Source organism: Moschus berezovskii, chromosome 16 (assembly GCF_049115385.1).
Source record: "Moschus berezovskii isolate FMDL1 chromosome 16, NW_MosBer_1.0, whole genome shotgun sequence".
NCBI classification, from domain to species: domain Eukaryota; kingdom Metazoa; phylum Chordata; class Mammalia; order Artiodactyla; family Moschidae; genus Moschus; species Moschus berezovskii.
The window spans coordinates 80,963,859-80,990,134 of NC_142475.1; the positions used below are offsets into that span (position 1 = coordinate 80,963,859).

The 26,276-nt window shown below is 42.5% G+C and overlaps 1 protein-coding gene across 1 annotated transcript; it reads left to right on the forward strand.

Annotated features, from left to right (window-relative positions):
- The first annotated feature begins 18,993 nt into the window (after positions 1-18,993).
- On the forward strand, positions 18,994-23,703 carry LOC148775291 (vomeronasal type-1 receptor 4-like). The gene is made up of 3 exons (XM_088844588.1): positions 18,994-19,639; positions 23,497-23,602; positions 23,700-23,703. The coding sequence occupies exons 1-3, from the start codon at positions 18,994-18,996 to the stop codon at positions 23,701-23,703; spliced, it is 756 nt and encodes a 251-aa protein (XP_088700714.1).
- Positions 23,704-26,276: the final 2,573 nt, after the last annotated feature.

Sequence of the window (26,276 nt, forward strand, 5' to 3'; positions counted from 1 at the left end):
TTTCTTGAAAATGTTGGAGCCTTGGATTCCCCCGTGTTTATTTCCCCTGTTTTTTAACCGGAGTAAAGTTATCTCCCCTCTCCTCTCTGCGGGCCACCCCCCACCCCAGTCCCATAGAACGTTGCTATGGATGTTTTTCAGATGCCGTGCTTCAGGTGGACTTTCCAGATATGTCTGTCCTCTGGAAATTCCGGGGACTTGGCGTGCCTGAACACACTCCAGCTAAGGGGCACTGTCAGGGTTAGAAAGTGGGACCGGCTTGTTCCTAACATGGAGGGGTCACATGTCAGTCCTCACGAGAGATCATTTTTGGGTGCTTCATAAGGTGTAAGATACTGGCAAGAAGAGTTCTCCAAATTGAAGTCTGAAACAACGTTTCTGAGACGTGCCAGCGTCAAAAGGACAGAAAGTGTGACTGTAGTGCCCTCTTCAGGTGATGATTCTCCTGTGTCAGACAGTAGTGAAGTTACAAGGACAGACGTTTTGGATGAACCTCTTTCTCATATTTTTTGTGTAAGGACTATAAGAATGAAGCCACTGGGTATTGTAGTCACACATCCATAGCATTTCTAAAGCCTGTGTATTTTATTAAAACCTACTGTAATGAGTCAAACATTCTGCATTCACTTCTGCCTCTGGAATTTAGGAGACAGAGCCCCCAGATGATAAAGCATCCAGAGCGGAGAACAGATTTATTCTGTGAGTCAGGTGTCCGCCTTTCACAGACTGGCTCATGTTCCCAGTAGCACATAGAAGAAGAAGCACTTTGCCTTCCCAGCCCAGCCTGTCACCGCTGCCACAGGTCATCAGTGTGCATTGAACTGGAGTACAATGAATTGGCAGATGGTCTTGGGTAGTATGGTCCTTTTAACAATATTGATTCTTTCAGTCTGAGAACAAGGCATATCTTTCCATTTGTTTATATCATATTCAGTTTCTTTCATCAGTGTCTTTTAGTTTTCAGATTATAGTTTTTTGCCTCCTTTTTAAAGTTGCTCAATTGTGTCTGACTCTTTGCGACCCCATTGACTATACAGTCCATGGAATTCACCAGGCTAGAATACTGGAGTGGGTAGATGTTCACTTCTCCAGGGGATTTCCCAACTCAGGGATCAAATGCAGGTCTCCCACATTACAGGAAGATTCTTTACTAGCTGAGCCACTAGGGAAGCCCAAGAATACTGGAGTGTGTAGCCTATCCCTTCTCCAGTGGATCTTCCTGACCCAGGATTTGAACCAGGATCTCCTGCATTGCAGGTGGATTCTTTACCAGCTGAGCTACCAACGAAGCCCTTTACCTTCTTGGGTAAGTTTCTTTCTGTGTGTTTTATTCTGTCTGTTCAGTTCACTCACTCATTCATGTCCGACTCTTTGTGACCCCATCGACTGTGGCACGCCAGGCCTCCCTGTCCATCACCAACTCCCAGAGCTTGCTGAAACTCATGTCCATTGAGTTGATGATGCCATCCAACCATCTCATCCCGTTTTCCCCTTCTCCTCCTGCCTTCAATCTTTCCCAGAATCAGGATCTTTTCCAATGAGTCAGTTCTTCATATTAGGTGGCCAAAGTATTGGAACTTCAGCTTCAGCATCAGTCCTTCCAATGAATATTCAAGACTGAATTCCTTTAGGATTGACCAGTATGATCTCCTTGCAGTTTAAGGGACTCTCAAGAGTCTTCTGGAACACCACAGTTCAAAAACATCAATTTTTCCGTGCTCAGCTTTCTTTATGGTCCAACTCTAACATCCATACATGACTACTGGAGAAACCATACCTTTGACAAGATGGACTTTTGTCGGCAGACTAATGTCTCTATTTTTTAATATGCTGTCTAGGTTGGTCATAGCTTTTCTTCCAAGGGGCAAGTATCTTTTAATTTCATGGCTGCAGTCACCATCTGCAGTGATTTTGGAGCCCAAGAAGATAAAGTCTGTCACTGTTTCCATTGTTTCCCCATCTACTTGCCATGAAGTGATGGGACTGGATGCCATGATCTTAGTCTTTTGAATGTTGAGTTTTAAGACAGCGTTTTCACTCTCCTCTTTCACTTTCATCAAGAGACTCTTAGTCCTCTTCACTTTCTGCCGTAAGGGTGATGTCATCTGCATATCTGAGGTTATTGATATTTTTCCTGGCAATTTTGATTCCAGCTTGTTATTCATCTGGCCCGGCATTTCTTATGGTATACTCTGCACAATTGCACTTATCTCACACGCTAGCAAAATAATGTTCAAAATTTTCCAAGCCAGGCTTCAACAGTATGTGAACCATGAACTTCCAGATGTTCAAGCTGGATTTAGAAAAGGCAGAGGAACCAGAGATCAAATTGCCAACATCCTCTGGATCATAGAAAAAGCAAGAGAGTTCCAGAGAAAAATCTGCTTTATTGACTACACCAAAGCCTTTGGCTGTGTGGATCACAAAAGACTATGGAAAATTCTTCAAGAGACAGGAATACCAGACCACTTGGCCTGCCTCCTGAGAAATCTGTATGCGGGTCAAAAAGCAACTGTTAGAACCAGACATGAAACAACACACTGGTTCCAAATTGGCAAAGGAGTACGTCAAGGCTGTATATTGTCATTCTGCTTATTTAACTTACGTGCAGAGTACATCATGCGAAATGCCAGGCTGGATGAAGCACAAGTTGGAATTAAGAGTGCCAGGAGAAATATCAACCTTAGATATGCAGATGACACCACCCTTATGGCAGAAAGCGAGGAAGAACTAAAGAGCCTCTTGATGAAAGTGAAAGAGGAGAGTGAAAAAGTTGGCTTAAAGCTCAACATTCAGAAAACTAAGATCTTGGCATCTGATCCCATCCCTTCATGGCAAATAGATGGGGAAACAGTGGAAACAGTGGCTGACTTTGTTTTTTGACCTCCATAATCACTGCAGATGGTGACTGCATCATGAAATTAAAAGACGGTTGCTCCTTGGAAGAAAAGCTATGACCATCCTAGACAGCATATTGAAAACTAGAGACATTACTTTCACTACTTTGCCAATGAAAGTCCATCTAGTCAAAGCTATGCTTTTTCCAGTAGTCATGTATGAATGTAAGAGTTGCACTATGAAGGAAGCTGAGTGTCAGAAACTTGATGCTTTGAACTGTGGTGTTGGAGAAGACTCTTGAGAGTCCCTTAGACTGCAAGGAGATCCAACCAGCCAACCCTAAAGGAAATCAGTCCTGAATATTCATTGGAAATATTCATTTCAACTGATACTGAAGTTGAAATACTCTTGTCTCCTGATGTGAAGAACTGACTCATTGGAAAAGACCCTGATGCTGGGAAAGATTGAAGACAGGAGGAGAAGGGGGTGACAGATGATGAGATGGTTGGATGGTTTGAGCAAGCTCCGGGAGTTGGTGATGGACAGGGAAGCCTGACATGCTGCAGTCCGTGGGGACACAAAGAGGTGGACACAACTGAGTGACTGAAGTGACAGACTCTGCATATAAGTTAAATAAACAGGGTGGCAGTATACAGCCTTTACATATTCTTTTCCCAATTTGGAACCAGTCTGTTGTTCCATGTCTGCTTCTAACTGTTGCTTCTTGACCTGCATGCTGGTTTCTCAGGAGGCAGGTAAGGTGGTCTGGTATTCTCATCTCTTGAAGAATTTTCTATAGTTTGTTGTGATCCACACAGTCAAAGGCTTTGGGGTAGTCAATAAAACAGAAGTATATGTTTTTCTGGAACTCTCTTGTTTTTTCTAGGAGCCAAGGAATTCTGGCAATTTGAACTCTGGTCCTCTGCTTTTCTAAATCCAGCTTGAACATCATGGTTCTTGGTTCACAGACTGTTGAAGCCTGGCTTGGAGAATTTTGAGCATTACTTTCCTAGCATGTGAGATGAGTGCAATTGTGCAGTAGTTTGAACATTCTTTGGCATTGCCTTTGGGATTGGAATGAAAACTGACCTTTTCCAGTCCTGTGGCCACTGCTGAGTTTTCCAAATTTGCTGGCATATTGAGTGCAGCACTTTCCACAGCATCATCTTTTAGGATTTGAAACAGCTCAGCTGGAATTCCATCACCTCCACTAGCTTTGTTCGTAGTGATGCTTCCTGAGGCCCACTTGACTTCGCATTCCAAGGTGTCTGGCTCTAGGTGAGTGATCACACCATTGTGATTATCTGGGTCATGAAGATCTTTTTTGTACAGTTCTTCTGTGTATTCTTGCCCCCTCTTCTTAATATCTTCTGCTTCTGTTAGGTCCATACCATTTCTGTCCTTTAATGTGCCAATGAAATGTTTGCTTGGTATCTCTAATTTCTTGAAGAGATCTCTAGTCTTTCCCATTCTGTTGTTTTCCTTTATTTCTTTGCATTGATCACTGAGGAAGGCTTTCTTATCTCTTCTTGCTATTCTTTGGAACTTTACTTTCAAATGGGTATATCTTTCCTTTTCTCTTTTGCCTTTAGCTTCTCTTCTTTCTCAGCTATTTGTAAGGCCTTATCAGACAACCATTTTGCCTTTTTGCATTTCTTTTTCTTGGGGATGGTCTTGATCCCTGCCTCATGTACAATATTCAAATCTACATCCTTAGTTCTTCGGGCACTTGATCTATCAGATCTAATCACTTGAATCTATTTGTCATTTCCACTGTATAACCACTGTATTGATTTAGGTCATACCTGAATGGTCTAGTGGTTTTCCGTACTTTTTTCAATCTAAGTCTGAATTTTGCAATAAGGAGTTCATGATCTGAACCACAGTCAGTTCCTAGTCTTGTTTTTGTTGACTCTGTAGAGCTTCTTCATCTTGAGGCAGGCAAAGAATGTAATCAATCTGATTTCGGCATTGACCATTGTCCTGTCTGGTGTGATGGTAAATGGGATTGTTTCCTTCATTTCTTTTTCTGTAGTGTATAGAACTGCAATAGATTTCTGTATATTAATTTTGTATACAACCTGCAGCTTTACCAGATTCTGTGCTCTCTGCCGCACCTTTAGGATTTTCTGTGTAGAGCCTCATGTCATTAACAAGCAGTGACAGTTTTACCTCTTCCTTTCCTATTTGGATTTCTTTGATGTCTTTTTCTTCTCTGGTTGCTGTGGCTAGGACTTCTAAAGTTATATTGAATAGAAGTGGTGAGGGTGAGCATCCTCGTCTTGTTCCTGATATTAGAGAAAATTCGTCTTTTCATAGTTGAGCATGATGTTGACTGAGTTTGTCATATATGGTCTTTATTAGGCAGAAATAAATTGTGGATCATGAGTTTACTTCTTAGTGGAGGAAATTCATCATTTTCATTCAAAAGATGCTGATAGAAAGTTAAGTATAAAATTTAAAGCCTCTGTATTTTTAACAAAGTATGTTTGATTTGCAATATTTTGTTAGTTTCAGGTGTATAGAATAGTGATTAAGTGTTTTTGAACATTATACTCCATTGCAGGTTACTCAAAATGATGGCTGTAATTATCTGTGCTATACATTGTATCATTGATGATTATTTGTTTTCTACATAGTAATTTGTATCAATTCCATATTCTTAATTTGTCCTTTCCCCTTCCCTTTCCCCTTTGGTAACCATGCATTTGTTTTTTAGATCAGTGAATTAGTGAGTCTGTTTATGTTTTGCATGTTATTTCATTTGTATTTAGGTTTCCCTTGTGGCTCAGCTGGTAAAGAATCCACCTGCAATGTGGGAGACCTGGGTTTGATCCCTGGGTTGGGAAGATCCCCTGGAGAAGGGAAAGGCTGCTGCTGCTGCTGCTGCTACTAAGTCACTTCAGTCATGTCCGACTCTGTGCGACCCCATAGACGGAAGCCCACCAGGCTCCCCCAAGGCTACCCATTCCATATTCTGGCCTGGAGAATTCCATGGACTCTATGGTCCATGGGGTCGCAAAGAGTTGGACATGACTGAAAGTGCCTTTCACTTAATTTCACTTCATTTGTATTATTTTTTGGAGTCTACATATAAATTATATCGTACAGTATTTGTCTTTCTCTGACTTATTTCACTTAGCATAATATTCTGTAGTTCCATCCACATTGCTGCAAATGACAGAATTTCATTGTTTTTTATGGCTGAGTAATTTTTTATATATATATATATATGTTTCAGTTCAGTTCAGTTCAGTCGCTCAGTCATGTCCAACTCTCTGCGACCCCATGAACCACAGCACGCCAGGCCTCCCTGTCCGTCACCAACTCCCGGAGTTCACCCAAACTCGTGTCCATTGAGTCGGTGATGCCATCCAGCTATCTCATTCTCTGTCGTCCCCGTCTCCTCCTACCCCCAATCCCTCCTAGCATCAGACTCTTTTCCAGTGAGTCAACTCATCACATGAGGTGGCCAAAGTATTGGAGTTTCAGCTTTAGTCCTTCTAATGAACACCCAGGATTGATCTCCTTTAGAATGGACTGGTTGGGTTTCCTTGCAGTCCAAGGGACTCTCAAGAGTCTTCTCCAGATATCACATCTTAATCCAGTTGTCTGTTGACAGATACTTGGGATGCTTCCATGTCTTGGCTGTTTTAAATAATACTGCTGCATACATTGGTGTGCATTTATCTTTTTGAATTAGTGTTTTCATAACCCATGATTTGCAGAAGGAAATGGCAACCCACTCCAGTGTTCTTGCCTGGAGAATCCCAGGGATGGAGGAGCCTGGTCAGCTGCCGTCTATGGGGTCGCACAGAGTCGGACATGACTGAAGTGACTTAGCAGCAGCAGCAGCAACCCATGATTGGAAGTGCTGGATCACATGGTAGTTCTATTTTTAGTTTTTTGAGGAACCTCCGTGTTGTTTTCCATAGTGACTGTACCAATTTGCATTCCTATTCACATTATACATTATGAGTTCCATTTTCTCCACCTCCTCTCCAATATTTGTAAATTTTTAGACTTTTCGGTGATAGCCATTCTGCCTGGTATGAGGTGATATCTCATTATTGTTTTGTTCTGCATGTCTATAGTAACTAGTGATGTTGAACACCTTTTCATGTGCCCATTAGCCATCTGTATTTTTTCTTTGGAAGAATATCTGTTCAGGTATTTTGCTCATCTTTTGATTTTTTTATACTGAGTTGTATGATCTCTTTGTATATTTTGGAGATTAACACTTTGTCCATCATATCATTTGCAAATATTTTCTCACATTCGGTAGGTTATCTTTTCATTTTGTCAGTGGTTTCCTTTGCTGTGCAAAAGTTCTCAGGTTTAATTAGGTCCCATTTGTTTATTTTTGCTTTTATTTCTCTTGCCTTAGAAGACTAGTCCAAAACAAATAGTGCTACTATTTATGTCAAGGAGTGTTCTTCATGTATTCTCTTTTAGTAGTTTTTTGGTGTCCATCCTTCCTTGTCGTGACTTTGAGCTTTGTTTATGCTGCTTCTTCTAATTCCTTTAGGTGGTTGATTAGGTTGTTTATTGAAAATTTTTCTTGTTTTTTGAGGAAATCCTGTATTGCTAAAAACTTTACTCTTAGAACTGCTTTGCTGCATCCCATAGATTTTGGAAAGTTGTGTTTCCATTTTCATTTGTCTTGAGGTGTTTTCTGATTTCTTCTTTGATTTTATCAGTGACCAATTGTTTTCCTTTCTTGTATCATGTTATTTAATCTCCACATATTTATCCATTTTCCCATTTTCCTTCTGCAATTGACTTTTAGTTTCATATTATTGCAGTTGGAAAAAAATGAGTGATATAATTTCTCTCCTCTTAAATTTGTTGAGGCTTATTTTGTGACCCATACCAAGACACATTACAATTAAAATGTCAAAAATTAAAAACAAGACTATTAAAAGCAGCATGGGAATCCCGTTGAAACTATTAGCAGATTTTTCAGCAGAAATCTGTAGGCCAAGAGGGGAGTGACTGAAATATATACAAAATGATTTTTTTAAGAACTTCTAACCAGAAATAGTCTACCCGTAAAAATTATAATTCAGAACTGAAGTGGAGCTAAGGAATTTTAAGATAAGGAAAAGCTAAAGGAGTTGATCATCACTAAAATGTCTTTATAAGAAATGGTAAAATAACTTGTTTATGTTGAAAAAAAGCACTAAAGAAAACATAAAGGTATACATCACATAGGTAAAGGTAAATAGACAGTAAAATTTAGAATAACCTAATGTTATTAAATTAAAATGTTATCACAGCGAAGATAATCATGATGGCGTGATCACTCACCTGGAACCAGACATCTTGGAATGTGAAGTCAAGTGGGCCTAAGAGAGCATCATGACGAACAAAGCTAGTGGATGTGATGGAATTCCAATTGAGCTATTTCAAATCCTGAAAGATGATGCTGTGAAAGTGCTGCACTCAGTATGCCAGCAAATTTGGAAAACTCAGCAATGGCCACAGGACTGGAAAAGGTCAGTCTTCATTCCAATCCCAAAGAAAGGCAATGCCAAAGAATGCTCAAACTACCGCACAATTGCACTCAAAATTGCACTCATGCTCAAAATTCTCCAAGCTAGGCTTCAGCAATATGTGAATAGTGAACTTCCAGATGTTCAAGCAGGTTTTAGAAAAGGCAGAGGAACCAGAGATCAAATTGCCAGCATCCGCTGGATCATGGAGAAAGCGAGAGAGTTCCAGAAAAACATCTATTTCTGCTTCATTGACTATGCCAAAGCCTTTGACTGTGTGGATCACAATAAACTGTGGAACATTCTGAAAGAGATGGGAATCCCAGACCACCTGACCTGCCTCTTGAGAAACCTGTATGCAGGTCAGGTAGCAACAGTCAGAACTGAACATGGAACAACAGACTGGTTCCAAATAGGAAAAGGAGTACGTCAAGGTTGTATATTGTCACCCTGCTTATTTAACTTATATGCAGAGTACATCATGAGGAACACTGGGCTGGAAGAAGCACAAGGTGGAATCAAGATTTGCCGGGAGAAATATCAATAGCCTTAGATATGCAGATGACACCACCCTTATGGCAGAAAGTGAAGAGGAACTCAAAAGCCTCTTGATGAAAGTGAAAGAGGAGAGTGAAAAGGTTGGCTTGAAGCTCAACATTCAGAAAACTAACATCATGGCATCTGGTCCCATCACTTCATGGCAAATAGATGGGGAAACAGTGGAAACAGTGTCAGACTTTATTTTTTTGGGCTCCAAAATCACTGCGGATGCTGATTGCAGCCATGAAATTAAAAGATGCTTACTCCTTGTAAGGAAAGTTATGACCAGCCTAGATAGCATATTAAAAAACAGAGACATTACTTTGCCAACCAACGTCTGTCTAGTCAAGGCTATGGTTTTTCCAGTGGTCATGTATGGATGTGAGAGTTGGACTGTGAAGAAAGCTGATCGCCGAAGAATTGATGCTTTTGAACTGTGGTGCTGGAGAAGACTCTTGAGAGTCCCTTGGACTACAAGGAGATCCAACCAGTCCATTCTAAAGGAGATCAATCCTGGGTGTTCATTGGAAGGACTGATGCTAAAGCTGAAATTCCAATACTATGGCCAACTAATGTGAAGAGCTGACTCACTGGAAAAGAGTCTGATGCTGGGAGGGATTGGGGGTGGGAGGAGACAGGGACGACAGAGAATGAGATGGCTGGATGGCATCACCGACTCAATGGACAAGAGTTTGAGTAAACTCTGGAAGCTGGTGACGGACAGGGAGGCCTGGCGTGTTGCAATTCATAGGGTCGCAAAGAGTCGGACACGACTGAGCGACTGAACTGAACTGACTGAATGTTGTAAAGGTGGTAGATTAGTCACTTATAAAGCTAGTATGGTAGCTAGTATAAAGGTAGTAAAAATTTAAAAACTATAACTATAAAATTCATTATAAAATACTTGATGGTTACACAGGATAAAAAGATGTAATATATTTTATAACAATAAATATTGATACAAAATATTAAAAACACAAAATGTTGGTGGGAAGTAAATATGTAGAGCTTTAGAATAGGTTCAAACTCAAGTTATTATCATCGTAAAGTAGACCATTGTAAATACAAATTGTTATATGTAAATCTCATGGTACCCATAGAGCAAAAACCTATAGTTGCTATCCAAAAGATAAAGAAAAGAACATTTAAGCATGCCACCAAAAAACATCAACAAATCACAAAGGAAGAGAAACAAGAAAAGAAGAGAAATGTGAAACAATCAGAAAATAATATAGCAGTAAGTTCATACCTATCAGTAATTACTTTCAATACAAATGAATTAAACAGTCTAGTCAGATGATGGGCTTCCCTGGTGGCTCAGAGGTTAAAGCGTCTGCCTCCAAGCAGGAGACCCGGGTTCGATCCCTGGGTCGGGAAGATCCCCTGGAGAAGGAAATGGTAACCCACTCCAGTATTCTTGCCTGGAGAATCCCATGGACGGAGAAGCCTGGTAGGCTACAGTCCACGGGGTCGCAAAGAGTCGGACACGACTGAGCGACTGAACAGAACAGAACAGAACAGTCAGAAGATATAGAGTAGGTCTTAACAGATAAAAAGCAAAACCCATCTATATGCTACCTACAAGAAACTTATTTCAGATTTAAGGAAATTCACAGATTGAAAGTAAAAGAATATATAGATATTGTAAACTGAGTATACTTTAATAAAAAATTAAAGATTTATAGACAATAATTTAAATAATTGGGGAAAAAAGAGAAGGGGTGGCAAAAGATATTCCATGAAAATGGAAATCAAATGAAAGCTGGTTAGCTATACCTATATAAGACAAAATAGACTTAAAATTGTAATAAGAGACTGGGCATTACATTATGATAAAGGAATCAATCAAAAGGATATAACATTTATAAATATTTATATATCCAACAAGAGTACACACACACACATATGTAACCCATAAGACTGAATCATGAAGAAACAATATCTGAATATTCTTATGCACACACACACGTGAATATTAAGTTAGTAATGGATAGCCTTCCAAAAAACAAAAAAATTGGACCACATGGCTTCACTGGTAGACTCTACCGAATATTCAAAGAATTAATACCAATACTTCTCAAATCCTTCCAAAATATAGAAGAGGGAATCCTCCAAACTTATTTCACAAAGCCAGCATTAACCTGATAAGGTTCCCCAATGGCTCAGCAAGTAAAGAATCTGCCTGCAATGCAGGTGACATAAAGAAATGGGTTGGATCACTGGATCAGGAAGATCCCCTGGAGAAGGAAATGGCAGCCCACTCCAGTATTGTTGCCTGAAAAATCCCATGGACAGAGGAACCTGGCAGGCCACAGCCCAGGGCTAACCTGATAGCAAAAGCAGGCAGTGTATCACTTGGAAAGAAAAATTCAAACCAGTAATTCTGAAGAACATCAATTCCAAAATCCTCATCAAATTATTAGCAAAGAGAATTCAAAAATATATTAAAAAGATTGTACACCATGACAAAATGAGATTTATTCTAGAGCAAGAATGGTTCAACATTTGCAAACCAATCAATGTGATATACCACATAACAAAATGAACAATAAAAATTATATGATTGTTTCAACAGATGAAGAAAAAGTGCTCTACAAAATTCAACATTTATTTATGATTAAAACCCTAAACAAAGTGGGTATAGAGAGGAAGTTACCTTATGGTCCAATGGTTAGGACCCTGCACTTTCACTGCTGTGCCCCATGTTCAGTCCCTGATCAGGGAACTAAGATCCTGCAAGCTCTACAGTACAGCCAATAAAATAAAACTCAAGAAAAAGTGGGTATAGAGGAAATATATATTAATATAATAAAAGCCATATGTGACAAGCTCACAGCTTATATTATACTCAGTGGCAAGAATTTGAAAGCTGTTGTCTAAAATCAGAAACAAAAATGACCACTGTCACCACTTTCTTTCAGTGTAGTATTGGAAGTCCTAGGCATAGCAATCAAACAAGAAAAATAAATACATTGGGAAAGGAAGAAGTAAAAATCTTAGCACTTGCAGGTGGCAAGATATTACACATAGAAAATCCTTAAGACTCCACTCAAAAAACTCGTTAGAAATAGTAATTTATATCATAAAAAATAATTGATTCAGACTAGAGAAGATATTGTCTAAGGCTATAAAATACATTTTTTATAGCTACTTTGCCTGGTGAATTAGATGGTATTTTTTTAAGATGTGAGTTCTGGTTGAAAGCTTGCAATATGCATTATATTTATATGACATATGCATTTATATAAATATGCATTTATATTTATATGACAGAGCTCAGTGTGAGCTCTGACAAAGATTTTACACAGGTATGGCATTTTACAGAGTTCTCTTGACTGAATTCTCTGATATACTGAAGGTGTGCGCTCTGACTGAAGGTTTTTCCACATTTATTCTACTTAAGAGTTCTTCTCTGGAATGAAATGCTTTCTGTGCTTTTTCAGAAGCATTTTGCACACCAGTTACCTTGGTGGTGTCTCTCCAGGGTGACCTCTCGGATGTGTTGCAAGGTAGGAGCTCTGGTTGAAAGTTTTGTCACAGTCATTGCACCTGTGGGGTTTCTCTCCTGTGTGTCCCCTGATGATCAATAAGTGGGAATCCTGACTGAATGCCTTCTCACTCTCACTGTATATGTAGGGACTGGGTTTCTCTCCACCGTGCTTTTTGATGTTCCCTGAGAGCCAAGTGTCCTTGAAAGGTCTTCCCACATTCAAAACATACGTGCAGTTCCTCTTCTGTGTGAATGGACTGCTGCTGATTGTGGGCTGTGAGGTCACTGAAGCCTTATCCACCCCTCCCACATTTTTAGAGCTTCCCTGCACTGTGAATTCTCTGGTGCTCAGTGAAGGATGAAGCTTTGGTTGAAAGCTTTCCTATATTCACCGCATTCATAGGCTTTCTCCCCAGTGTGAATTCCCTGATGTTGAGTAAGGGAATTTTTAAAAACTTATTTATTTAATTTTGGCAGTGCTGGGTCTTCACTGCTGCACGCAGGCTTTCTCTCATGGTGAGCAAAGGCCATTCTGAGTTGCAGTGTGTGGGCTTCTCATTGCGGTGGCTTCTCTTGTTGCAGAGCAAGGGTACCAGGGCACGCAGGCTTCAGTAGTTGTGGCTCGCGGGCGCAGTAGTTGTGGCTCATGGGCGATAGAGCGCAGGCTCAGTAGTTGTGGCTTGAGGGCTTAGTTGCTTGGTTGTGGAATCTTTCTGGACCAGGGATCGAACCTATGTCTCCTCCATTGGTCCACCAGGGAAGTCCTTGAATAAGGAATTGTTCTGAAGTCATTCTCTGAATTTGCTACATTTGTACGTTGTCTCTTTAATGAATTAACTGGTGCTGAATGAAAGATGTGGTGAGGCTGAAGACTTTTCCACACTCATTACACTGAAAAGGTTTTCCCCCAGAATGGCTTCTCAGGTGCTGAGTAAGGTGTGCTCTGCAGATGAGGCGTTGCCACATTCTGTGCATTTGGATTTCCCTCCCCACGTGAATTATGTGGTGTTGAGTTACTGATGAACTTCTACTGCTGAATGCTTTCCCACATTCTTTGCAATCACACAAATTCTCTCTGGTACCAATTGTCTGCATCTGAATAGAGCATCCTCTGATTAGGGCTTCTTCTGCATCCAAGGATCCTTGTGAGCGTGAATTATCTGTGTTTCCAAAGAAAAATGCTGCTCTGGCTGACGGCTTTTTAACATTCACTGAACACAGGTTCTTTCCAGCATGAGCTCTGTCATGTCCAAAAATCTGAGAAGACCATCACACTAGCACTCTGGACTTTCTTCCCTGAGCTGACTGAGCATCCCATTTCAGAACCTTTTTCTGGTAGGGATGCTGGGCTGTCTACACAGAACTGACAATGCTGGTAGCCCCTCTTTCCATCAGTAATAGCCAAGTGGTGTTTGTGACTTGCTCCAGAGTTGTACTGAGTTGCCTCTGCCCCCCAGCCTGACCTCCAGCTGCCTTGGCACTTCCAGACCTCATATACTCTGGTGTCTGGAAGATGGTTCTTGGTGAGGAAAGATGATCTCTCATCCCAGGTGTTTTTGTGAAGCCTTGAGTCTGAGAGATACAATCAATTAAAAGTTCTTTTGAGTATGGTGGTGGGAATTAGATAATATGGCAATAATGAGAGTGGGATAACAGGACAGAACTTAATGCCTGGTGACATTAATTGCCATGTTATTAAAATCCACAATTAAAAAAGTTTCCCTTAATTAAATGCTTTTTATGGTCCAGACATATTTTATAGCACCTTTTGTGTAATTAATACATTTAATTCACACCACTACCTTACCTCTGAAGTAGGTCCCATTATTATCTCCATTTCATAGATGATGAAACTGAAGAAGTTGCCAAAGTCTATATAACAAAATACAAATGAAAGCAGTCTGGCTCCACAGATATTGCTTTAAATGACTTCATTTCTCAAAGGAAAACAAGAAACAACTCAAATGTTCAATGGTTGCAATATTACATTCCATAGAAATTTTGGAAAATAATGTGGCCTGGGTAGATGTCAGTTTTTATGTTAGATTAACTGCAAGGAGATCCAACCAGTCCATTCTAAAGGAGATCAATCCTGGGTGTTCATTGGAAGGACTGATGCTAAAGCTGAAACTGCAATACTTTGGCCACCTCATGTGACGAGTTGACTCACTGGAAAAGACTCTGATGCTGGGAAGGATTGGGGGCGGGAGGAGAAGGGGACGGCAGAGAATGAGATGGCTGGATGGCATCACTGACTCGATGGACATGAGTTTGAGTGAACTCTGGGAATTGGTGATGGACAGGGAGGCCTGGAGTGCTGTGATTCATGGGGTTGCAAAGAGTCGGACACGACTGAGCGACTGAACTGAACTGAACTGAATGTAGCAGAACACAATTTACTTATAAGTACACTAAAAAGTTACGTTAAAAAATAATAAAAGCCCTTTGTAAAAATGAAACTAGTTCCTACTTTGGGTGTGGTGAGGGATTACAGGTGATTTTTTCATTTTAAAAATTAATTGTAATCAATTTGTCTTCTTTTTCTGGGAATCTGACAAGCTAGGCTATTCAGACCAATCGTCGTCCCCCCCAAGAAAATGAAAAGTGCTATGTGATGTTGTGACTTAGAAGAAATATATATTTGGTTATTCATAGGTCCCAATATATTTCTCATGTATTGGGCTTCGGTCTTCAGCTTCTGGCACCAACTCCCAAACCACTGGAATGGTCTAGGTATCAAGAGTGACCAGTTATCTTTTGTTATGCAACTGAGGTGACTTTTGGAAGCACTTCAGAATGGGGTTGGCTGCCAGGGGAAGCAGCCTGTGAACAGAGGGTTGGGGTTTTCAGGACCACCCCAATTTCTGGGAAGGGGAGGGTGGCTGGAGGGGGGGTCTGTCAGCCACCTGTGGATAATGATGTAGTCAATCTTGACTATGTGAAAAAGCCTCCGTAAAAACCCTAAAGTCAGCTTTCTGGCCCCTTTGCAGAAAGCTTTAAATGCAGGGAACCCACATGTTCCACCCATCTCCACGTGGGGCCCCAGGCCTCAGAGGACAGACGCTCCTTTGTTTGGAATCTTGCTCCATGTAGTTCTTCACCTGGCTGTTGAGTCATATCTTTTAATATCCTTTAATGATAAATCAGTCATCTAGAGAGTCATTGGGATAGTACGCAACAAGTAATAAGCAGGAGGAATGAACAAAACATTAAAAATTTTATAGTAGGTTAACAAAGTCAAGACTTGGTTCTTTGAAGAAACAAAGTTCACAAATGCCTATTGAGACCAGTCAAGAAAAAGACAGAAAAACACCAAGAGTCAACATCTCAGATGGAAACATGCTGCACACATAAGAAAGATGTGTGTAATTTTGCCCCCGGTGCTGTAGTTTCTGTGAGACAGAAACTTAATTTAGGGATCAGAGGATGTGTCCCTCAGGAAGTGACCTGTGTGATGAGACGTGTGTGTGTGTGTGTGAGTCTGTGTGTTGTGTGTGTCTATTGTCTGTGTGTGTCTGTCTGTATATGTGTTGTCTGTGTCTGTGTGTCTGTGTGTTGTGTGTATGTGTGTCTGTTGTCTGTGTGTGTCTGTCTGTATATGTGTTGTCTGTGTCTGTGTGTTGTGTGTATGTGTCTGTGTCTGTGTGTTGTGTGTGTGTCTATCTGTGTCTGTGTTGTGTGTGTGCCTGTGTTGTCTGTGTCTGTGTGTGTCTGTTGTGTGTCTGTGTCTGTGTTGTGTGTTGTCTGTATTGTGTCTGTGTCTGTGTGTTTGTGTGTGTGTGTCTATCTGTGTGTTGTGTGTGTGCCTGTGTTGTCTGTGTCTGTGTGTATCTGTTGTGTGTGTGTCTGTCTGTGTTGTGTGTTGTCTGTCTGTATTGTGTGTGTGTGTCTGTGTGTGTGTGGTGGTAATGGCACAAAGGCCCGAGTGCTCTGGTAGGAGGGCAGGAATGGTAGTGGGCTGGAGCAGGGATCTTGGTAGGCTGATGGGGCATAGCTGTGAACAGGGAGGGTCCTGAGAAGGCCCATCAGAGGCGGTGGTGCTGGGATGCCAAGGGAGGGAGGTGAACAGCCGAGTTTCCAGAGTGGTCACTGCATCTCCACACTCTGGCCAAGCCAGGTGGAAGACTCCTTCCCCAGGCTGCCCATCTACTCCCAAGATGACCCAAGGCTTCCTCCAGGCTCCGGGCTGCAGCCTCTCCCTCAGCACTTTGTCCAGGGAAAGGTTCCCAAGGAACAGGGAAAGCACGGGCTGGGCCAATCTCTGACCTGAGGGGCTGCTCAGCATCCTCTCCTCTCCTTGGACTGGGAAGAAGGAACATCTGCAATCCTGGCTCCTACTTCCTTTCCCTTCATCTCCTGCCCACTGAGCAGACATGCAACTCCTCCGCCCTAAGGGTGAGGGCATAGCAGGGAGGCCCCATTCACACACACCCCCCCACCAGACCTCCAGCTCACTTCACCGAAGGGCAAAGGACAGCTAAGAAAAGTTTGTGAAGCAAAGGAATCATAGCTGGAGGGTGAAGGCATGGTTAGAAGTCATCAAGGCTGTGTCAGGACGATGGAGGCTGGAAGATGTTTGCAAACCCCTGGCATCCTGTATACAGGGATGAGACTGGGGGGGCAGGGACTAGGACTGCCAGGACTGGAAACACAGCACCCGCCCCTGGCTGGGAGCGGCGGTGCACAGCTGGGGATCATCCATGGGCCACCTTGAACTTAACAGAGGGACATCCCTGTTAGAAGGGACAACAGCGAGCCCACGTGGGAAACCTGGCTGGGAGAGTCCCTGTCCCCCACTGAGCAATACTCCCCTCCCCCCAGTTGACATAAACCTCCCCCTGTATCCCCAGGAGTTGGAAGACCTTCCCTTCCGCAGTGCATGCTGCTCATTAGGCCTCCTGCTTAATCACGGGGAACTGTTGCTATACTCGCACCTGGGACACATGTGCATACTTCCCTGGAGACACCCAGACTCCCTGTTCAATGCAGGTGACACAGGGACAGCCGCTCTGGGGCCAGACTTGCAAAGCCCTTGCCTATATCAGTGGCTGTAGACACCCCCTGCACATCCTGCCAGTCTCCCTACCCGAGGGCCAGCAGCGCAGGTGAGTCTGAGTGTCCTCGGGGCTCAGGTCAGGGCTGGGCTGCAGGTGGGCTCCTGCTCCCTGGTGGAGGCACTCGGGGCTCAGATCTGAGCCCACAAGAGCCTGGCCTCCAGTCTCAGGAGGCACCCAGTCTTGCCTGGGCCCCGTTTTAGCAGGACTGTGTGGGCTGCTGCAGCTTGTGGTGGGGACAGTGTGAGGACGGACAGTGAAGTGGGGACTCTGACTCCCCAGAAGAGTGGGGAAGGTGTGTCTGTCCTAAAGGCTCCATGTGTGCTGAATTCCAGCCTGCCTCTGACTCTCTACTTTTCTGCCTTCTCAATGAAGAAAGTGCAGTGCTATGCTTTGGCTCACCACTGCCTGCCTGGACATGGTCTCAGAGACAGAAATGGTTTTGCTTTTAGCATTTGGGGTCATAATTGCAGCCCATAAATCATGACAAAATCTTTGTGTGAGAATGTGAGGGTCTCTGCTTTGAATTATGTCATTTCTGGTATAAGAAGTGACAGGTTCCCTAACATTCCACGTAATGAGACCATAAAGGGGAAGAAAAGAAAGCAGAGCCTGAGAACAGAAGGTGAGCATGGTCCCAGCAGCAGCTTACGACCTGATGACTGTGTGCCTCTCACAACATTTATGACTTTTCCTCCAAGCCTCTTTCATACAGATGAGAGGTGTAGTTTGCAGCGAATTTGTAGGTTAAGTAAGGTGACTATAAACACTATCAAGTATTCAGTAAATTACTTGGCATTGGAAATCTAGAAGCAGACGTAATCCCGACTTATGACTGTCACCGTGTGTGTATGTTTGTTTGTCTGCATTTTTATAGATATATTGGCCTCTTTATTTTCTCTTCCTTATCTTTGCATGTATCTCCTCTATCTTCAGTTGCTAAATATTGACCATGTGTATCCAGTAGACCTCACGCATAGCTACTGATGACCAGAGCTTCTGTATGCCATGCTCATTTCATTCCTCGTTCAGCATTTTTGGTTATCGTGCCAGTCCCCCTGGCTTTCCCCTTGCTGGTCTCCTTTTCATTCTAAATCTGAATTCAGGTATCTTGGAGTCTGGACAACCTTCCCATATTCCTTGATGTTACTTCCTCCAGACATTTGCATGTTTCTTATTCTGATAATTTAAATTTAATTGTTAAATGTGTTTACGAGTTTGTTCCTCTAAAATCAGAAATGAAGGCTTCACCAATCATTGAATTGGGAATAAGCAGGGGTTCAATAGATTGGAAGAAAGAGAAGGCCTGAGCCTGGGTGAGCATAAGCCGTCCTTCTCATGCTCTGCCCATGGTGGGCGGAAGTACTAATCATTGGCCATCCTGGTGAGCCGGTTGATTTCTTTGGTTGACGAACTCTCTCAGGCCTTTAGAGTCCCTTCTCTCTCAGTGCAGATGGTGAGGGCCAGGGTCCCTCTGATTCCTGGGCTTACCATGCTATTTTGTTATGTTCCAGGAGGCCACCTGGTTCTCTGGCCACACACCTGCACAGACATGGCACAGGCGACTACTGGTGAAATGGTCCTGAAGGCTGTGTTCCTCTTCCAGGTGGGGGCTGGCATTCTGGGAAATGCCTTCCTTCTGTTCACCTACAGCTCCTCCTTTCTCACTGCACACAGGCCAAAGCTCACAGACGTGGTTCTGTCCAACTTGGCTGTGGCCAACTCCTTGGTTCTCATCTCCAAGGGGACACCTCACATGGTGGATGTGCTGGGACTCCCAGGTGCCCTGGGGACTGCTGGGTGCAGAGCCACCTACTACTTGCACAGGGTGTCCCGGGATCTTTCTCTCTGCACCGCCTGCCTGCTGAGCTGCCTGCAGGCCATCACCATCAGCCCCAGGAGTGCGGCATGGCCAGCTCTCAAGGGCCGGGCGTCAAAGAACGTGGGCTCCTCCTGCCTGTTCTGCTGGACCCTGAATCTGGCAATCGACTCCTTCTTTCCCATGCAGATAAGTGTCTCCTGGGACAATAGCAGTGTTTCCAGAACAGAGAACCTCCTCTTCTGTCGGTACAAGTTCTCCCTGTCTGGAATGTCTGTAATCCCAGTCTCCTTTGTGGGTGCCATGTTATTAGTCCTTATGATCTTGGCCAGCGTCCACATGGTGTGTCTCCTGCATAGTCACCGCCAGAAAGTGCATTACGTCCACCACTCCAGCCTCGCCTGTAGGACGTCTCCTGAGAAAAGGGCCTCTAACAGCATCCTGCTCATGGTGGCTAACTTCATTCCCTTTTACTTTCTCAATTCTGTGTATATATTTTATGACACAAAGTCTTTTAGTTCCTGCTTGTGGCTGCAGCATACCCTAAAGCTTCTTACTATATGCTTTCCCTCCCTCAGCCGTTCTGAGGTCTTGCCTTTAGACCCTGGGAGTGTCAGCCAGTCTCCTGTCTCTTGCGTGCCTGCAGAGCTTCCTTCCTTTCTTCCACAGGCTTTTCATGAAACTCCTGCAAGGTGCTTGTTATTAATACAAATAGATCCAGAACACTCTTACCAATCTTTGCAGTACCTCACAGCCTATCAAAGAGACAAAATGTAACACTAATAAATCCAGTACAACACAGTGCGGTTTTAACTTAAGATATTTAGAGGAAAAATAACTTATCTTCCACATATCAATATTGTTTTTCTTTCTCTTCCATGTGTATGGGAAGAGAGGTAGGTATAATCTGGGAGAACTCTATTGGGATTTTAATAAGTATTTTGCTATTATAGGAAATTGAGTAAAATAAAGCAAGTAAGAGAAAAGCATTGGTGTTTATCAGATATAGTTTTCATCTGGATCACACCACTTCTTCAGGGCTGTGTGATTTTATACTATTTAGCCATTTTGAGTTTCAGTATATTTTATGTCATAGAATTATAATGAAGGTAACTGACTCTGTGACACAGGTATCAGTGTCTAATGCTGTATGTTTTTTTAGTTACTATAATTAGCAAAATATGTTATTAACAATAATAATTGATAGATACACTACAATTATGTAAAATTCAAGAATATTGGAACCACATTTCATATTAAGGTAATACTGATTTCATTAGTTTTAACAAACTCCACGAGTTATGTTTCATTCATCACATATTCTAAGTCAGAAATACTGTGTACATTGTTAATATTAGTATAACTCTCTAGCACACATGATATAATTATTGTCCTTTTCCATGTGGATTGCATGACTCCTGTATCATTTCCTGAAGCCCAAGGTTGCACAGCAAAGAAGTACAGTATTTTTTTTTCGGTGTTAAAAAGTATGCATTTTATTCAAAGTACATTTTTTATAGTGTTTTGTTTTATTTTTATTTTTTTCTTTTACCTATTTACCTCCAGCGATATTTTCACCAATACAAATCAGACTATTGCTATGTCTATCATACATACAACATGAATTATGGTCAGACAGAGTTATAGGTACATTGTGACTATTAACTTATTTGATTCTTTAACAAACCCCATGTAGTACTAGTTTTATTTTATTTTGAATCCAACATACATCTTTTATTATTCAAACATTTTTAAACAGGCTATTCGCCAACACTTGGATTCTTTATATAATTTAATATTTCACAAACAGATATTTAATAAAGAGTAGTAAACTATGAGATTTAAGAATAAAAAAGGGAGAGAAGTTTTCCATTGGCTTACTTAAAAACGAGGGCTTCCCTGGTAGCTCAGCTGGTAATGAATCTGCCTGCAATGCAGGAGACCCCAGTTCAATTGCTGGGTTGGAAAGATCCCCTAGAAAAGGGATAGGCTACCCGCTCCAGTATTCTTGGACTTCCCTGGTGGCTCAGATGGTAAAGAATCCACCTGCAATGCAGGAGACCTGGGTTCAATCCCTGGTTTGGGAAGATCCCACTCTAGTATTCTGGCCTGGAAAATTCCATGGACTGTATAGTCCATGGAGTCCCAAAGAGTTGGACACAACTGAGTGACTTTGACTTAAAAAGGAAGTAATCATCAGTTAAATCCTGTGACCTGCCTTGATTGATCAAGCTCACTTTACTTGTTCCTGCAGAAGACTTGTCCTTCAAATGTAACCGAAACAATGTTTGCTCAAGTTGTTTTGTTGAAGGAACTTGGAGTCAGATGGTGCAGTTTGAGCTGAGCTACTAAAGGTGGGCTAAGACCACTGACCCTCCAACTGGGCAGGTGCAAGTTTCCACTCACTGACCTGACTTCAGAGGACCAAGAGCAACCCCCTCGGAACACACTTCCTGAGCATGTATTCTAAAGAAGCTCAGGTGTGCAGCTTAGGTGTGCCTGTGCTGGACGATTAGTCCACCTTCTTCTTATTGCCCATTACATTTCCCCACACTTCCCACATTTCAGCTTTACCCACACAGATCACAAGCCCTTTACCTTCTGGGAAGCTGGGGATGAGACTTGTTCTCCAGTCTCCACAGTTGGCTGCCTCTCGGATAAGCCCCCTCTCAGCTGCACGGCTTGGCTTCTCAGCATTTGGCTGGCTGCCGATGGCTCACAGTGGTAAAGAATCTGCCAGTCAATGCAGAATGCAGGAGACGCAGGAGACGTGGGGTCAACCCTGGGTCAGGAAGATTCCCTGGAGGAGGGCATGGCAACCCTCTCCAGCATTCTTCCTGGGAAATCCATGGACAGAGAAGCCTGTTGGACTACAGTCTGTAGGGTTATAAAGAGTCGAACATGCCTGAGCATACATGCAATGTGGGGAAATCAAACCTTGTTCGGTAACTTAAATAACTCAGAGAATTAAAAGTTGCAATATCTGTGAATTCCTAATACCCAGCTTAGTGTGTGTTAAACGCAGAGAAAATGCCCCCATTTGTCACTCAACTCGGGGGAGCTCACTGAAACATTTTGCTGCCCACAACAAGGGGCAATTCAGAGGCTCACCTTAGTGTATAAATAAATAAAGCTCAGGTGAATCCATGTTAAATGTTACAGCATAGAGGTATTCAGATTTATTATTTATTTTGTGGTTCCAGTAACTATTTGCTCCAGGAAAAGCATAAACATTTCTGAATAATAAACATTGGGTTTCTGATTAGCTATAACTTTTCCAAAACTATGGATTCTCTGATGACTCCATGTGGCTTCTGAAGGGAATAAATAGTGAGCCCACAAAGAACAACTTTGAATCACATCCTAGTAAACAGGCAAAGCTAGTGAAAAGTGAAAGAAGGAAAAACAGACCATCGCAGGTCCTGGAAATTGACATAGGAGCAGGCAAAAATGAAGACACAATCACTCTGAAAAGTCAGCTGTGTCTTGGAAGAGCAGGGAGGTCTGTGGCACCTAACCCTGACACACACCCTCTTTTCCCTGACACGCCCCCTCTCTCCTGCTGAAAACTGGGGTTGACAAGGATTCACTTATTGGGTGTGACTAGGAGGATGGGGATTCCTCCTCTTCCATCTCCAGGCAGGAAACTGGAAGGAATCTCCCTGAAAGAGTCAGGCTGCCAATCCTTCTCATATCCCCAGCATCATGTGCAAAGGGCACAATTCAAGGGTTAAGGGTAAGGGTTCTGTCTGCTGTCTGTCTCCTTGGAAGCAGGAAGTTAATTTCTCCTGTGAAAGGTACACCAGCTGGGAGCTGAGGCCTGAGGGTGGAGGGCTGTAGGCGTGCTGGCTTCTACACGTTAGTTCCTTCTGGAAGCCTTCTGTCATGACTGCTGAGGTGCCATTACTTTTGTGACAACCAAGGCCAACTCCTCTCTGTACCTGTTTCTGAGAAAAGCTGAGTCTGAGCCTCTGCAGATTCTCTGCATTTCTTGGCACAGAGACTGACCCGTACCCTCCCATCTGGCCAGACCCCTTGTACAAACACCTCCCCTCTAAGAGTTCTTTTTCCTCATCCAGATAATAACACCCAACTCAGCAAACCAGCCGACAAATCTCCAGCTGGTCTCTCTACCTCAGCCACTTCAGAGTCACTCTCTCAGAAGTATTTCAGCTCTGTGACTTACTGCTGGGTCCCTTTCTCTGGCACAATGCTGTCCTGGTGAGCCCCATCTCACGTCACCATGATGGCCTTGCTCAGGTAAGCTGGACACAGTGCCCCAAAGTGGCCTGATGGTAGCAACGTACCTTCAAGATGACCGACACCCCAAATCCACCATCAACATGGTGGTCCAGAGACTGGGGATGTGTGTGTGCCTCCCACAAAACCGTTGCTCAGGAGACCCCAGCATCTATCAACAATCTTCTCCATGTTCTCCTGACCTTTTTTCTTCCTCTTTTCAGCTGATATCTTGCTAGATTGTTCATGGAGAGATTAGATACCATCCAGCAAGAGCAGACTCATCTCTCCAACACATAAGAAAAGAACAGACACTGGCCTGCACCCATTTTATCGTCCTCTGCCTGCCCAGCCCATCATGGCAGCAAAAGGTGTCCCTTCACCCATCAGAAGCAAACCCCAGGTAAAAGACTTAGATTTGAAGGAAACCAGATTATTGTCTTGAGCTACAGACACTTTGGGGCTTCCCAGGTAGCTCAGATGGTAAAGAATCTGCCTGCAATGCAGGAGACTGGGGTTTGATCCCTGGATCAAGAAGAAGCCCTGGAGAAGGAGATGGCAATCCCCTCTAGTATTCTTGCTTGGAGAATTCCATGAACAGAGAAGCCTGGGGTCCATGGGGTTGCAAAGAGTCAGACCTGACTGAGCGACTAACACATACATGTACATACATACAGACACTTTAAAAAACAGCAAAAACAAAGCAACTCTCTCAAGACAGCACGTACAAGAAGGGTGTGCTGAGCCTTCCCCTCTTTCTTCCTGGAAGCAGGAGAGAAAACAGCCACCCCCAGCCCCACGGAATATGTCCTTCATCTGCTGGAAGGTGAATGACATTGTTATCGTCAAGGGCAGAGAGTTGAGAATAGGAGAATTCTGTACAAACAGACCTTATTGAATACAATCCTCGTCCTCCTTATCCTCCCCACATCGTGTACTTCCTTGTTCGTAATCACCTCTCTTTGTTCAACTCAACAGAAAAGCATTTAGGTTTTGCCACTTCTCGGGTCTTTCTTCATTTCCTTAGGAGGGTGCCCTGGGTCACGTAAAACTCATGGGAAATAAACGTGGATGCTTCTCTCCTGTGCATCGGTCTTGTGTCCACTTTGTTCTCAGGATCAACTGTCAACCCTCAGAGGGTGGAAGTGTGATTTTGTCTTGGTGATATCTTTCTTGGTGGGATCATTGAATTCTGCCTTGTTCTTTGGCTTAATTCCTCAGTGTGCTGACATGTTGTCAGCTACCATCTTCAGAAATTCTGAAAATGAAACACATTCTCACCATATGATTCAGCCATCAAACTCTTTGGTTCCATGGACCCAAGTGAGTTGAATGCTTACATATAATGCTTATAGAAGTCTGTATAGGACTTTAATGGCAGCTTTATTCATAACTGGCAGAAATTGGAAGCAACCAAAACATCCTTCAGGAGGTGAAAGGATACATGGACTCGGCTTCATGCATGCAACAGGATGTTCTTCAGTGCTGAAAAGTCATGAGCGAGATGGAGTCAGGGGGAGACAGGTGGGGAACCTTCAGTGCATATTATTCTTTGAAAGAAGCCAATCTGTGTTAGTTGCTTTCTTTTCTTTATGATAATTTTGCTTATTTTGCTAACTTCTTAAACTGGCTGTATGCTTGTATACTCATTGCTTTTCCTTTTTATGTAACGTCTACTACAGTTAAGGCCTCAGTGGATAATGTTTTCCATATCCCGTAGGTTTTAAGACTTTGTATTTTTGTTATCTTTCTGTAATGATGTTGTTTTTAAATGCCATATACTCAGTAAGCGGTATAAACACATTGTAAATTTCAGTTTTCTAATAAAAATTTGTATTAAAAAAAAAAAAAGAAGCCAATCTGTAAAAGTGGCAAAGCTCAGGATACCAACTACCTAGGACATTCCCGAAAAGGCAAACCACGAAAACGGTGAAAAGATCAGTGCATAGCCAGGAGTTTGTGGCAGTGTTGAGGTGGGGGGTGATAAGTAAGTCAAGCACAGAGGATTTTTAAGACAGGAAATTATAAAATGTGATACATTCATGGTTGGATAAGAGTCATCAAAACCCATAGGATGTACAACACTAGAAGTGACACCTAATGTAGGTGCTGGACTCTGGTGACCATGATGTTTTCATGTAGATTCATCCATAGTAACTGACACACAGAATGTTGATAGGGTAGTTGGGGATCAGGAGGCGTTGAGCCCCTGGGTGGGGGTGGGAATAGCAGAGCAGGGAGCTTACGGCACTCCCTGTGCATGTCTAATTTTGCTGCAAACTCAAAACTTCCTTGAAAAAACAATAAAGCCTGTTTAAACAAGCATTCCAGTCGTGTGCCGTCACTGCTCCTCTTCAGTTCCTCAATGTGTCTGATCCGCTTGAGAGTCAAACTTCAGCAGATATTTTCCTTTCAGCCTGAATCCTTTCTAAATTTCATGTGGCATCTGCTTTTTAATCTCACTACACTCTTTTACTTTTTAAAGATAGTATTTTTCTTCTTTTCAAATTTATCTATTTATTTATTTTTTGTTTTACATGATCTTAGTTCCCCAACTAGGGATTGAAGCCAGGCTCTCCCAGTGAAAACACTGAGCTCTAACCAATGGACCACAAGAAAATTCCCTTTTTGAAAAAATTGATATATAAATGACAGGCAATATTATATTGGGTTGGCCAAAAATTTCTTTTGGTTTTTAAGTAAAAATAAAAGACACAGTTTTGATTTTCACCAAGAGTTTTACTGAACAATGTATTCACTATTTCATTTCACTGTCTTCTGCCATTTTCCAGGCATCTTTA

What these genes read in the sequence shown, in the direction of transcription:
- LOC148775291 (XM_088844588.1), top strand. Translation starts at nt 18,994, where the DNA reads ATGGTCCTGAAGGCTGTGTTCCTCTTCCAGGTGGGGGCTGGCATTCTG. An exon ending in CCACCACTCCAGCCTCGCCT is followed by an intron (nt 19,640 to 23,496) that starts GTAGGACGTCTC and finishes GGCCTTGCTCAG; the next exon opens with GTAAGCTGGACACAGTGCCC.